Raw genomic sequence first — 16,122 nt, forward strand, 5'->3', positions numbered from 1 at the left:
GGACAGGTTGCGCTGTAGGCTGCACAAACAGCTATACAAACATGGATAAAGCTGGGGAGTACATCCAGTTCCATCGGTTCCTGTCTGCAGTCGCCGTCGACCACGGCCTTGCTCGCACACCGGCCGCCAACGACGGCCCTCGTTGCGTCAAGCTACATGAAATACATAGACTGAAGATAGCTGTTGAAATATTAGAATCGGCGACGCATCGAAAAGAAAAGGAAAGCAAAACGGGAACAGGAGTTTGCACGATGTACCCCGGAGGAACAACATGTGCGATCGGCCAAGCATTGCGTAAAGAAAGCCGAAAATCGAATAGGAGACGTAGGGTATCCTTTTCAAATGTTGGGAGACAATGTTAACGTGTTGACAGAATAACAAGGTATTAAATATTCGGCAGATCCCACGCCTTGTGGGAATCGGTTTCATGCGAAGCAGTCAGCGAGTAGTTCTATGCTGCATTTTTTTTTTTGTTGAGCCAAGCGTTACGAGGTGGATCGACGTGTTTTTGTAAGTGCAGTAGTTGTGCACACATCGTGGTCTTACCAAGCACGTCGACTACACTGGCGTTCAAAGGGTAACTTATGGTCTGACGTAACGTCAGCACCCACGTTACAGCACATACGTCAGTATTTTCGCAGTGAAGTGCACTTTACGGGGCGATTATGTGACCATCATACGTAACTTTCGTTTGCGTATTCCTCCGGGGTCGAGAAACGCTTGAACTTAGCTTGCTGAATCATATAGGAATACAAATGTACCGTTTATTACACTGCTATAAAAGCAGAGCAAACACTGGAACCACAGACGTTAACCTGACATGACGCCTGTGTCATAGGAGTACATATGTAGTGTTTGTTGCTTTGTTATAAAATTGGATAGCCAGCACCACAACCACAACTGACGCTGCACCGACATTACGCCTGCATAGGGTGTTTTTCCAAAGCAGGTTCTAGACCTGGCGTGGCTCTGTGGTAGAATACCTGACTGCCACGCAGAACCATTGGGTTCGATTCCTGCTGGGATCCTAATTTTTAAATGCGAAGCATTTCTTAGCGAACCTCAGGCACTTTGAGCGTTTCTGTCTGTCTGTCTGTCTGTCTGGCTGTCTGGCTGTCTGTCTGTCTGTCTGTCTGTTTATCTATCTATCTATCTATCTATCTATCTATCTATCTATCTATCTATCTATCTATCTATCTATCTATCTATCTATCTATCTATCTATCTAGCCGCCTACGTCTGGGTGCTCTCATGATCGCCTCCTTAACTTGGTGTAGACCAAAATTTGCATGGGAGGGTAAGAGGATTTGACGAATATGAGTGCCGGGTCATGACATGAATAACGTTAAAATCCTGTCGTGTACGTCGTCAAACCCTTTCCACTAGACACGTGTGGCACATACCCGTTTACCAAGGGCCGCTGTGTACGGGTATGCGCCACAGGTGATTGACAGTTTATATCTACCCAAGAACGGCGAGAACAGACATTGGTAACTTAAATTCTTGAGCATTAGGGAAAACCAACATCGGCAGCGTTGACTGAACGAATGGAAAGAATGAAAAACGGGATCCCACCAGGAATCGAACCCAAGCATTCTGCGTGGCAATCGGTTATTCTACCACTGAGCCACGCCAGGTGCATAAACTGGTTTGGAAAAACAGCCTACGCAGGCGTAATATCGGTGCAACGTCAATTGTGGTTGTGGTGCTGGCTATCTAATTTTACAAGAAAGCAATAAACACTACATGATATTCTTACGATGTGTACTCCTACGATACAGGCGTCATATCAGATTAGCGTCTGTAGTTCCAATGTTGGCTCCGCTTTTATAGCAGTCTAATAAACATTACGTTTGTATTTCTATGATTCAGCAAGCTATATTAAAGCATTGCTCGACCCCGGAGGAATACATTAACGAAAGTTAAATATGATATCCACATCACCGCACCGTAAAGTGCACTTCGTCCACCAGAACGACGCAGTGTCCTATTCATTTCTTACGAGGCTGGGCGATGGCCCCATGCTGACCGCGGATGATGCCAGATTGATTTACAGCCGCTTTGTAGACCAGGCTACGTAGGCCACATACGCCCAGGTAGTGTACGAATACGACAAACACCATCCACTTTTGTTGGTCTACGTAGCACTATCCAGGCCTACCAGCCTCGACGGCCTATACCTCACCAACACGAAGGGTGGCTTCAGGTTCCGACGTGTCGCCGGCTCTGTCGACAGACAATTTGTCAACGAAATGACCAAGGCATCCACGAATCCCAACAGCTCTACTAAACCACATACTTCACTACACATAGGCCCCTCGTCACCATGATCACGACCAGATCCTATAACAAGTCATGAACAGCTGCTGGTGCTCACTGATCACGGTGATGATGCCCTTGTTCAAGAACTGTCAAGAACTTCTTCCACACATGCACACGGGTTCGTGAAACGTGCGTGCGTTCTCGGGACACGTATTGGCACTACATATCAGCTTACCGCTTCTGGTGTTGGTAATAACCACGTTGCGATTGGCAACTTTACCTAACCGTAAGCAACTGGTTATATAACACATATGCGGCTCTTCAACATGTATGTGTGCGCATAAAATTTATACAAATATTTAGCGTCATTTTGTAACGTGTCGCTCAGTAAAAAAAGCTACGCCACAGTCACCTTCCCGCTGCCTGCTTCGCATAACATCGACTCCCACGGTACGTGAGATCTGCCGAATTTTTTTATTCTCTGCATTCGTCGGATCAACGCTGACGTTGTCGGTTTTTCTTAACGCTCTCGCATTTTAATTACCAATGTCTGTTCTCGCCGCTCCTGGGTAGATGTAAACTGTCAATCACCTGTGGCGCATACCCGTACACCGATGCCCGTGGTAAACGGGTATGTGCCACACGTGTCTGGAGGAAAGGGTTTGACGACGTATGCTACAGGATTTTCACTTTATTCATGTCATGAGCAGACAGTCATATTCGTCAAATCCGCTTACCCTCCCATGCCAATTTTGGTCTACACCAAGTTAAGGAGGCGATCACGAGAGCACCCAGACGTAGGCGGCTAGATAAACAGATACCTAGATAGAAACGCTCAAAGTGCCTAGGTTTCGCTAAGAAATGCTTCACATTTAAAAATAGAAATGGTGCTACTTACATCTAGCATCTAGCTCCACATCGTAGCTTATCGCGTTAAGCTTCGTCTGCGGGGCGCACTTGCATCGCTATTTGCACTCGTTGTCGCCTTTATATTCCGTGATGTCGTGCACCTGACCTGCTTCGTGCAAGCGGAGAACCTTCTCTAGAGGAGACGCACGAAAACGCGTATGCCAGCTGGTCATGTCTTTGAAACTGCAGCGCAAAATCTGGCAGCGCCATGGGTGCACTTGCGCTGTCAGGACTCGCCTTCGCGCCAGGGGCCCTCCAGACAATAATGAGGAACAGCGAGTTCGGCAGTTAAAATGCAAAGATGCTTATTTTACATCGTGTCGCCAATCAGGCCTGCCTCATTTGCAGTCCCGAAAGGGAGGAGGCATCGTGCCCCCTCTGGTCTGTCTCTGAACGAAAACAAACGCCTACAAGCACAGCACCACGCAAAGAAGCTCACTCGTTTGATGTTCCGACAGCGCTCATCGGTGTGGACATGAAAGGGACACCGCGTCATTCTTTTTAGATGACTTGGCGGCCATTAAACGCGTCCACGACCGCAAATGACTGCGCGGGAGTCTGCCTGAAGCCCGACGACGGGCCCCGTTGTCTGAACACATGTCCGAGAGTCGACCGTTTCGTGCATTGTTCAAAAGAACACTGTTGCTGCCGCTTCTCTTTGCCTCTCGGCAACAAACGCGACAGCATACAGCTTCGAATTGCTCAAAAAGAAACGCCGCGCTTCTCTTTGAATACGTGCCGAAAGTAGCAGAGCCTGCTACGCGTCGTCTCCTTCACATGCCAGTGCTGTCCCTGCCGCCGCTTGGGGCGCTTTTCGGGAGAGGCGTAGCTGGCGCCTTACGACGGCCGCCCGGTGCCTATAGGCGTGCGCAGGGTTCCCCATGGGGGGGGGCGAAGGTTCATCGCAGCGCCCCCCCCCCCCCCCCTCCTACTAAGCCAATGTACGAGGCAGATTTCGCGCCCACCACCCCGCTTAGGTGACCAGGGGGGGGGGTCAATGTATGGGGCAGATTTTGCGCTCCCCCCCTCTTAGGTGACTAGGGGGGGCAGCCGCCTCCCCCCTGCCCCCCCCCCCCCCCCCAGTGTGCACGCCTATGGTGGCCGCGGTGTCCGATGTTTCAAAGCACGTCATGCTCGACTGTGAGTACAAGAGTTGTCCCGCCGTGGTCTTCATCATAAGCTCCGAAGTGCTGATAAGAAGCACCTCTAACAGCGGGTCCAATGAGTCAACGCTATTACAGTCGCACGACTGCGATGTTCTACGCACTAGGGTGGCGATGCGGGCTTGTTGGTTCATCATACGTGAAAGAGATAGCGCAAAAAAGACACAGACAAAAGAAAGAAACAAACGTACACACACAGGCGCTTGTGCCAGTGTGTGTACGTTTGTTTCTTTCTTTTGTCCGTGTCTTTTTTGCGCTAGTTCTACGCACGTCTGTGATGTTCGCGACGAGTGTGGCGCGCTATCGTAATCTGATGATTGAGCTTCTGCTTGCAGCTGCCAAACTAAAGCGTTCGAAATTATCGTCGACCCGTGAACACTGAACGAGTGCGAATGTGTCACTAAGTAGCGCAATTTTCGACATCCACTACCTCGCGACGCACAAGCAGAAGACGATGATCCCGAAGCGAGCATCACTGCAGAAGCAGCCAATTGGAGGCCTTGAATTGAACTTCAAGCATGTGCTTTTTGTACGCTCGTTACTGAATGGAGGAGCTAGCTGAAACGGAGAACTTGAACACGGAGAAATGCTCTTTACAACGAGCCCAAAATGTTGGCGCCCGGTTGCGCCATTGCCGAGCTATAATTTTGAAAAAAGCTGTTTTTTTTTTTGCAATTTTCGCCAAGTCGGCAGACGCAAACAAAATTTTTATAGCACTTCTACGTAGTTTTCAGTGAAGATATTTTGGAATCAGATAGAAAATGGGCTACAGAAACTGAAAATGCGAATTTCCAAAAATCACATTTTTTTTAAATTTTGGTCCCCCGTTAAAAATAAGACCATGTTTATGACTCGTAATTCTCTCCGGTTATAACAGACCCATTCAGTGTTTATATAAAAGTCTGTTGTAACAGTACTTGGATTTTACATACTCCCTTTACAACAGACCAAAATCCTCTTCACTATGAAGGCCTGTTGTAATGAGGTTATACTGTATTTTAAAATCTCTAGAAACAGCCACAATGGGGATGCCCGATGCTCGAAGCACATTTGTTATTTTCCTTGGTTGTTGGGCTTTGTTCTGCAACTTCTGCAGGTGCTGACGCAGTCAGGGAACAACATTTAGACCATTTAGAGCGCATTCTGTTTAGTATGGCTAAGGTCAGGGCGCGGACAAGACGGAAACAAAAATTTGCTGATAATTGACACACAACGATGTGGCTGTCTTGTGAATCAGTAGACGCAGGTATTTCGCCTACTGCTAAGAAGCTTAGGGGCATCATAAGAACTTATGCAGTTCTGCCACCAGATTCTGTACTCCTAGGGGACAGGAGTGTAGGCATTGATGTTATTGCTGGCATGTCCTGAATGCATGAATACCTCATTGAAGCTTGAGGAATGCTTTCACCGAGGGATATGCTGTACTTATGCAGTTGTGAGTGCCAATTGTGGGTTCGAGCACATCGAAAAATGTCAGAATAATGTCTGACTGGTGTATGCAATGCACCAGTAAGGAAACGTTCATGGAGGTTACTCTACGCAAATCAACTGACAGGACACGGCGGGCGGGCTAGAAAAAGATGATGCATCTCACGACGGCCCCAGCTATGAATCTGTTGAATTTTAGGCCTCTATACGGTGTTTTCGACATCTCCTACCTGGTTGAAAATCTGTTTACATTTTTCTCAAAACAAGATTTTGTTCCACCTCATGTTACACATTGATAACATTTTTTTAATGCATATTTTGAAATTAAATTTCCCACACTCTTTTCTCATATATAGATGTGGTCAATGAACTACTAGAATAAAATAAATTGACGCAATATTTCTGAATTCATAGCTCATTTTAGAAAAAAAGAATTGATCCAAATGGGCAATTTTTTTGCTTTGCACAGTATTTTAAACACTACTTTCTTATTATTTATTTGACTACATTTACCCTAGTTCATTTCAAAGATCCCACACTTAGCTACATAAATGCCAAATCTTTATTTAATTGAGCAATTAATTTGTTACTTATCAATGCTGGCATGACTAGCACTTTTAAGTTTTAACATGACAAAAAGTACCTGACAAAAAAAATAACAAACAACTTTTTGCACTTTACATAGTTGGGTAAGTTAAATAAGACATGCTTTGTCAGGGAAAAAAAAAGTTTTCAATCCTGCCTTTTCATTTGAACATTTTTTGTGTGAGTGTAGCCTACCACCTTAACTGTACACACTTGTCACAGAACAAGCATTCAGACTAAGTGTAGTGGCAAGCCTTCAGATCTACTACCTACTGGGCTGCAGTGATTTGAGCGCAGAGAGTGGAAATGCATGAACTTGTTTTTTCCTGGCAATTCCATAGTCCCCAGGGAGTCTGACAAGTGGGCGTTGAGTGAGTACGTAAGAATTTTCACTCGCACCAGTTCATGCCTGAATTTCCAAAGTCAAGTTTTATAACTGTCCCACTAATTTCATCATTTCGAATGACGTTCTGCCAGGATGGTAGCAAAAGCTGCTGTCATTCAGCCCTCAGTAATGTCAAAGATTGGGTTAGTCAGTTCATAGCCAGTTCCACAAGATTCAATGTACAACAGTGTAATTGAGAAAACTAATATAACCGAGAAAAACAGACTATGACAGCAACTGCCCACAATGTCGTGAGCAATAATTGCATATGTTATCTTTCAACTCGATGGTTACTAAACGACCAGCCTTTGTTGACATTTTCTGATAATAGAGGCTAAGAGAGTGAAAAGCCACACATGCTCACGACATCTGTGCACAGGCACTCTTGCTCAATTTATCGGAAGCTGTCAAATGCCACTGGCTTCAGTTATTGCCACAAAGAATTTATGCTACAGTCTGCAGTATATGAGCCATTGTCATCATCATTATATGCATTGCCATGCTACTGTGCCATGATACTACCATTATCATTATCAGACTACTCTACTTGTTATTTTCAACTTTGCTGCTGTTGCTAAAAGAATGTTGTCAAGAAAAAAAATTGGATTCTTTCAGAACTGTACCTTAGCTAAGTTCATGGTAAGATATTGACTATTACAACAAAAAAGCAACAGGAAAAGTTCAGCTTCTTTTTTTTTCTCATACCAGAATGAAGTTATGGATATGTGGTCTATTTTGGCACAGTAAAGGGTGCATCCATCCTGCTTTGGGTCCTTTCTTGCAGGCCAAGCTAATCATAAGAGAAGCCTTTTTTTTTTTTGTACAAAATAACGACAATGTACTCATTCGGCTTAAAAACGCGCGAACACAAACCACCCTTGAAATGTTGGTACATATTGGTTATTTAAGGAGAAAATAAAATCACCTGTGTCCTCAAAAATGCCAAACTGAGGCCAGTTCAATGCATACGCGTATTCGAGTCAATATAATCAAATAATATGCCGAAAATATACACTCTAAACATATATAATAAGAATACCAAAAATTTTACTCTATCAGACGTTTCCCCAGTGGGGAATGCTGCTGTAACTTTTTTTTTTGTGTTTCATCACCATTACTGAGTGCTTGCAGAGGCTGCAGCTTCAACAGACTGATGTGCATACTGAACACACTACTAGTTGCGCTACTGCACTTTCCGATGCCAAAATGATGTCGTAAAGCAGTGGCTACTGACCATTGTAACAGATCCGAGGTCGGCAAATGTACATTTCTCTCCAAGAGTCGTACTGGTTCAATTGACCGCAATCTTCACCCCATGTCCTGCATTGAAAGACATAGATTCACTGTGAGATCAACTAAGCATACCATTTCTTGATGAACTTTGATGCAATAGCATTTTTTTTCCTACCTTATCAGTAAAACAATCTTCTAAAAACACAGTGAAAAGGAGTTAAAGTTAAAGTGACTCTGTCAATTAAAGCTCTGTTGACATGAGCTAAACATGTAATGGCAAAAAAATTTATATTTTGCAATTTTGCAAGGTGACTGCAAGAATGACTACCTTTCACAACCGGCTGTTCAGAATGTCTCAGCTATGAGTCAAAATAAACTGTGAGCCTGTCAGGCAAATGAAATCAATTGCATGGCAACCTGAAGAAGAGTGCAGCATTTTTTAAATGAAACTGTGATGATTACCTAGCTTTTTAGCTTATACACTGTATTTAAACCAGATATCTATACATTACTTGTTAGGGCTCCTCAATAAACATCTATTTCAATTGCTTGCAATTTGCTGTATTTTTGCGGTTTTTTTATTATGTGTTATACAAAGCCAACAAAAAATAAAAAAATATACTATGTGACAATGTACGTACATGCAGTGATGACAGCATTCTTTAATGAGCTCATAGTGAAAGTGAACATCTTGCCTCTAGCACATAATCCTGCACAAGGCACTGCACTTGGGCTGGTTGCTGTGTGAAATGTGTGATTTCAAAGCTGCTTTAACATCAGAAACGTTGATGTATATGCAGCTAATTAAGTAATTAATTAGTCAGAAAGCAATACTACTAGATGCTTTTCAGGCAAGAAACGTTTAGAAATTTAAACTATATTATACTATTTGCGATGACCAGATAAAGTCACACTTTTACAGAGAAATTACCATGCTAGTGGCGTCTGGTGGCCGATAAGGAAAATGCCACTGTTTTAGTTGCCACGGAAACTGGCCTTGCTCCCATTTGGCCACACATCGTGGTGGGAAGCGGCCATCCGCATTTATTTAACTTTTTTCGCTGCAGATACTGCAAGGCACGCCACTGCATGCACCTTCATCAGTGCTACCATTTTTACTATTTTTGTGATGTTAAATGGTCACCTGCACTGACTGGAGCTTCACCTTCTGTATATTCTTGCTCTGTGGTAGCTAACAGCTGCTCTGTTGCTATCAATTATATGGTGGCATTAAATGAGATTAAACCAGATGATGCTCCTCCGATTACATAGGTGCATATATCTCATGCGAACGTAATTGAAATATGGAATGAATTGCCAATGTGTGTTGTCGAACAGAACGATTTGTCCAAATTTGAACAGACCTTGGAAGACTATCTGTGCGAGTGTACCGCTTGACCTTGATGTCTATTTGTGTATTTGAGAATGATGTTCTTTTCTGTTTTTATTACGTTCCACTCTCTGTAAGGACTCTCGCAAGAGAGTTGACAGCATTGTGAAATAAATAAATTAATTAAATAAAAAGGCAAGCTGTGTACAGAATCAATAGTGGGATGCCACCCACCTGACACAAGCGGTGTGCCAAAGCTCAGGGTCCCTTGCACAGAGGTAGAAGCCACGGCAGACCTGCATAGACTAAGACATGGGCCTCCAGCCTGAGGCAATTATGGCACGTACCTTTGACACCGCTTCAAGTGACAGAATGTCCAAGTCCGAAGAGACCACCCATCGCAGTATAAACATGAATACTTCCCGAGGAAGGTCAGAGATGTGTGTAGCCTGCAGTGCACATAAAGATCCTTAATTATTATGCACAAATACATAAACACAGTCATATCTGATAACTCCATTCAATACAACCTGTTTTACTCAACAAGACGTTGGGAATAGTGCACCTTGCAATACATTTGCACTAATATTTAATATAAGAAAACTGCCATCACTGCATAAAAGCAAATTCAATACTTTTTGTTCCAAGGCCACAGAGCAGACATTAGCCGATGAAGTTCTCATTTTGATGCGCTGATGAAGGGGCACACTGTTGTCATTGTCACAGGATGAGTCATTATCATCACACCTGCAAACAAAGTTGTGCATAATTAATCACATACAGCCCACTTTATGCACACTGTCCCATGGCTAGCGAATATTGGTGTAACAGTTCCATTTGTCAAATATAATTCATTCAAACTTGCCAGACCAGACCTATTCAAGGGCTCTTTGAAAACGCTCTTCATGGATGCTAACCAACTAGCCCGCCAACGTGTTTTGGCCAAGTTCTTTGAAAACGGTTTTACGTGTCTATCCCCAGGGTGCAAGTGATGTGTTTTCTAATGTTTTCCTCATATACACCTCCTCTGCATAGCACACACGCAATAGACAGAGTCATACAAGGTTGATGAGAGGTAGTGCCAGTGCTGCACACATACTCGGGCATCTCACTACTTCATCTTTGGTTTGGGGGCAGTGTCACATGTGGACTGACCACATGCTTGTTGGGGCACTTTGTGGGACTGTCTTGTGGAAAGCTTCGAAGCAGCATAATATACAAGCAAACACAACTGCTCAAAGATGTCTCTGTTCAAGAGATATCACATGCAAATGACGTCTGTGTTCAGTGTGGCCAAACATCATCCAGTCAGTATCCATGTGGGGCACGTTCAACCCCCTTGATTCTTGACATGTCCCACTTCTTTTATATATGCCATTTTTGCATGAAAGTGTGATGCCCTTTTATATTTGTACAGCAGCATGTGTCGCTTTTTCTACAGAGCACGTCAGGACACGTAATAGTGAAAGTTTAAGAAATGCACCGACAGGTGTTATGCTGTAAATGATGCAGTTGTAATGAGCTAATATAACAAGCGTTATGCTACCATTACTTCATTCTCTTCTTTTTCAGGATGTTTCACCCTTGATATCTCTTAGGATGGAGTTTAAACACATTTGCTATGATTACTCAGTGCCACTAGCGCCAACCTACCAGCAAGTTTTAAGTTCTCATGCTCACTGGTGGTTTTCATGACATGATATGGTCCTCTAAACACATAGCCAGTTTTTGACTATCCCCTCGTGACAAGAACAAAGTCTCCTACCTCTAGCATCAGTAGTGTTGTATTTTGGCTTTTGGTAATGTTTCTTTTCGCGGTAGTTGTCTGCAGTCCTCTTTGTGAGCTTTACTACTTTATTGTTGACTCCCAAAGACAGTTCATCAGGCATGTCAGATCTCTCATTGCAACTAGGAGTGATGCACAGCCTAGGCTCACTGTGTGCGAGCTGTTGTGACCACTGCTAAGACGGCACTTTCTTGGGAACATGCCGATGTATTGTTTTGTGTCTTGCCGGTTGGTACTGGCACTGAACGATGAACTTAAGCCCATTTCTGCAGTTTGTGGCCTCGAAAGGCTGGACCATAGTTCAAAACCAAATCATTCCCAAACATTTTGCGGATGTACAACAGTCACACTATTGGAGTCTCCTCTTCCTGGCTTCACTGCCACCATCCACACACAGCAGAAATTGGTGTGGAAGTGGCAATCATTGCACAACTCCAGGAGTTACGCACTAATTGACCTTTTCAAAGTGAGCCAGATGCAGAAACTGAAAGTGGGCTAAATTTGACATTAAAGGCCCCTGACCGCAAAATTTTTGTTTGTGACTTTTTTACTGTAAATTGTAGCTTTGTGTCTGGTAATCCCAAAATTGAATTGTAAATGCTCTAACATATCATATAATTAATGCTAGTGTCATTAATTATGATCAATTTTAGTGTCACTTCAAAATGCCCGCCTAAAATCACACGAAACTATAGTGCTCCACAGTGGGGGAGCGCCAAAGATCACATGCGCTCAAGCTTTTGTGACGTTTACAGCGCAGTTTTCAAATCGGGGCCCCGCGCCCGATAAAGAATGAAACGATGTGGGTGCATTGGTATGAGCTCAGCCTGTTAAGAGCGTGTCCACTCAGGAAAACCACCTTGAGAGCAGCCCAACAAAAGAGCGAGGGCGGCCGAGGAACAATATCCCCCGTCGGGCACCAGTCGTGGTATTGTGTGCGCCGACCAAATCTCCTGAGTTGACAATACTCACTTTACTTGTGAAACATCACACAGGGTCTCGACCTATATCACACCAGTGCTGATGTGGTGACGTGCTACCAGCTCCAGGTGAGCATTCACGCTTACTTTAAAACCAAATTAAGATACCTTAAAGGTAACGTTCAATACTAATAATTGGTCAGAACTGTCCATGTATAAAGTACAATCAAACAACACAAACATCTCGAGATTTCAATTTTGATGTCACGGATTCTTTAACTGAAAGTACATCTGAGTTTCTTTCAAACACTTCTAATCAAAATCGGTCAATGACCGACTGAAATGTCTCCTCAAACAACTAGTTTCAAATAAAAGTGAGTCATATCTGAAACCTGGTTGAATTCAAGTGAGCCAGATCTACTTTCAGTCGATGGGGGCTCTCCATGAATACCTCATGACCAAAACAACTAACATGGCCACCTCCAGTTCATTTTACATTTAACTAGCCACCTTGCTATCATGCTTTTGTTCCCAAGCAGTGTATGTACGATGATAAAGGGGATGAGGTCCGTACTAATATTCGCCACATAACCCCAACAAAGAACAAACATTCTTATAAGTGCATGCAGCACAAAAGATCTATAATGTGCTCTGAATGAAAGAAGGGGGGAATGTTGAGGGCCCGTTTCTTTGAAACAACCTTAATGAAAACCAGCACATAATGAAGCCAAGGAAGGGGACGTTAATTGTACTGCTTTGAGTGCATCATTGTAGTAATCATGATATAGATGTGAACAAAGAAGTGGACAAAAAGACAACTTGCCACCGGCAGGGACCGAACCTGCAACCTTAGGATAACGCGCCCAATGCTCTACCAATTGAACTAAGGCAGCAGTCGTCCTCTCATCCACTTTATCAGGTATTTATGAGCACGAAAACCTGGGAGTGTTGGCGGCGTTCATAGCCATGACGGCGAGTGTGGAACACTGTTTGACATTTTGACCGCACAAAAAAGACGAGGACAGAGGGAGGTACGACGACACGGGCGGTAATACCGCCCGTGTCGTCGTACCTCCCTCTGTCCTCGTCTTTTTTGTGCGGTCAAAATGTCAAACAACAAGCACCAACTAGGCCAAACGCAAGTTCTCCTAGAGTGTGGGACACTTTCTTTGCCAGCTGGCATCACGTAGCACATGATCCTGTAACACCGCCCGTGTCGTCGTACCTCCCTCTGTCCTCGTCTTTTTTGTGCGGTCAAAATGTCAAACAACGAGCACCAACTAGGCCAAACGCAAGTTCTCCTAGAGTGTGGAACACTTTCTTTGCCAGCTGGCATCACGTAGCACATGATCCTGTAACGAGCTGACAGCTGGCCAATGAGCTGAAGCAACTACCTGAAGGCATCAAGTCTGCGGAACAAGACCCTCACTATGAATGAATGAAAGAAGGGGGCAATTTTGACGGCTCATTTCTTTATTTGACACAACCTTAATGAAGACCAGCAGATAATGCAGCCAAGGAAGGTACAGGGGACGTAATTGTAATGTTTTAAGCTCAATTGGTCGAGCATCGGGTGCATTATCCAAAGGCTGCAGGTTCGCTCCCTGCCGATGGCAAGTTGTCTTTTAGTCGACTTTATTTTCTTCACGTCTATGTTACAATTACTACAATACACTCAAAACAGTACGATTAGCGTCCCCTCTACCTTCCTTACAGTAGCGTAGCAAGAAATGTTTTTCGGGGGGGTTCAACCATACTTCGTTTGTGCGTGTGTTTGTATGTGTGCATCTATATATACACATGCAAAATTAAAAATTTTCGGGGGGTTTTGAACCAACCGACCCCCCCCCCCCTTCCCCGCCGGCTATGCCAGTGCTTCCTTGGCTTCATTGTCTCCTGGTTTTTATTAAGGTTGAGTCAAATAATGTGCTCCTGTGATTTAAGAATAAAGAGCATCACAGAGCTGAAAGAATCATGTCCAAAACGATCTTAGCAAAGGAATGCAAACACAAAAAAAGAGACACACAGACAGAACAGGAATAGCGCCCGTCCTATCTGTGCGACTTTCTGTGTTTACATTCCTTTGCACTTATCAAGATATCCAAGGTCAGTTATTACCAAACAGCCAAATTACTGTGTCGAATGTCCAAAAAGCACAGCATAGTGTTTGCATTTTGATGTTTCTGTATGCCAGACCCTGTCAAGCCATGAAGGTCTACAGAAAACTTATGTTCCCACCACAGACTATTACAGTCGAACCCGGGTATATCGAACTCGCCAAAAAACGTTTATTAGTTCGATATATGGCATAATTCGATATAGGCCCGCTATAGGATTTTGACACAAAGGCACATAACAATAAGAAAAGTACTTTATTAATATGGTGGCTTACTTGCGTGCCCTACTTTGGAACAAAATAGTCCTGGATTTTCTTCTGTGTCAACGACTTCGCTGCCTGCGACAGCACACACGCCTCCACGTTGTCCAACGAGTCGGAGCAGCTGAGGCTGCAACCTTCCACATTCACGCAATAGCGCCGGACCAACGCAAGTGCACTAATCACTTCGGAGGAAGTAGGCAATGGGCCATCGTCAATTTCCTTATTGTTGTCGCTTTGGCTCGTGGTCGGCACGACGTCTGCAACGTAGTCCTCATCTTGTAGCTCACCCATGATGGCGACATCATCGTCCGCACTGACGAACTCGTCGAATGTCGATCCGTCGATAGCTCCCGGGAACTCTGCCAGCTCGCTCCAAACTTCGGCGGAAACACCTGCGGTGTTTTCAGTGCTGTCATCGGAATTTGGGGTGTCATCACCAGGCATGCGGAAGCCGGCACGCCTAAAGCAGTTCTGGATCGTCTCCTTCGTGACATCTGCCCACGATCTACTCAACATAGACAGAGCTCCGAGCAAGTCGATCTTAAGCTCCCTGCCGACACGAAGGTTCACAGAGCACCAACAGGCAACACCACCAGCACGGACCACGCTGAATGAGGACTCGAGGAAAACAGGCAGCAGCAGGCACACAAGCATAAAGAAAGAAAAAATGGCGCTCACTTCTACCGCCTCTGTGTACCTCGGAGAAAGCACAACGGCCTCTGATTGGCTGTAAGCGCTGCGAGCGGGCCAGGATCATTTCTTGCAGGGGGGTGTTCGCCCGTGCACAACCGGGTCTAAACCACTTTTTCTAGGGTGGCGCCGGCAGTTTTCCCCGCCACCGCGAGGGAAAGCCAACTTGCTGGGGCACTTTTGAGGCACATGGAGTTTGATATATCGGTTGTCGTTGCTATTTTCGTTCGATGTAACAGTAACTTTTGCTATATATTCTCAATGTAAATTTACCGTGTTTAGAAATTGTTCGATATACGGGATAATTTGATATAAACGGGTTCAATACAGTCGGGCTCGACTGTAGTGACTTTTCGTATCTTACAACGGACAGCATCACGAAAAAGTCACAGTTTCGCCGCAACGGCAAAGTAATGGATGCGTAGCTACAAATTGGAATGTAACGCGAAGAACAGAAAGCAGCTTGAAATTTCCAGCGCTTCGCTCAAGCACAAAGGACGCACGAAAAGAACACGCACAGGACGAGCGCGAGCTATTACGTGTCACAGCTCGACACTTAAAGCGCACTGCTCAAACATAAAGGATGCATGAAACAAACGCACAGGTATACACAGGACGAGCGCGAACTAAAAACTGCCACAGCTGTTACTCATTTCTGTTTGAACAACGCGCTCGTTTCGCAAATGCGGCCGCTGCAGCGAGCGAAGGGACCTTCGTACGCTCTGTAATTTCAGCGCGGACATCGCGGTGAAAGCACGAGACATACAAACAGACCCTTCCCCCACCCCAACTCCACGAGAAAAGCGTGTGCGCAGGCGACCATTACCTGTAGGGCAAAGTGCACGGAGGCGTGAGAGCATTACTACGAGCGTGGCGATGACCTTTAAAGCACGCCCCTCACGCACTTCGCGCCATCTCGCTGGCGAGTAAGAAAGCACGCTGAAGTAAATGGTAATGTCACGTGATTTATTCACGTACAAACTGCGAGAACGCCGTGGAACGTCAAGGGCCAAGATCCAGGCAAGCACAAGCTCGGGGCGCGTGGCTGTCG

General features: G+C 44.8%; 1 protein-coding gene across 5 annotated transcripts in view; it reads right to left on the minus strand.

Annotated features, from left to right (window-relative positions):
• Positions 1 to 16,122, minus strand: part of LOC119397070 (F-box only protein 9) — a 59,749-nt gene that overhangs the window by 31,440 nt on the left and 12,187 nt on the right. For 4 of the 5 annotated variants that reach the window (XM_037664507.2, XM_037664508.2, XM_037664509.2 and 1 more), the window contains exons 6-9: positions 9,931 to 10,042; positions 9,643 to 9,744; positions 9,530 to 9,600; positions 7,967 to 8,052 (exon numbers count right to left, since the gene is read on the minus strand). In XM_037664507.2, the coding sequence (XP_037520435.1) occupies positions 7,967 to 8,052; positions 9,530 to 9,600; positions 9,643 to 9,744; positions 9,931 to 10,042 (371 nt within the window). The remainder of the gene's footprint in view (positions 1 to 7,966; positions 8,053 to 9,529; positions 9,601 to 9,642; positions 9,745 to 9,930; positions 10,043 to 16,122) is intronic. The other variant, XM_037664506.2, reaches the window with a different exon arrangement.

Source organism: Rhipicephalus sanguineus, chromosome 6, assembly GCF_013339695.2.
Source record: "Rhipicephalus sanguineus isolate Rsan-2018 chromosome 6, BIME_Rsan_1.4, whole genome shotgun sequence".
In the NCBI taxonomy this organism is placed as follows: Eukaryota; Metazoa; Arthropoda; class Arachnida; order Ixodida; family Ixodidae; genus Rhipicephalus; species Rhipicephalus sanguineus.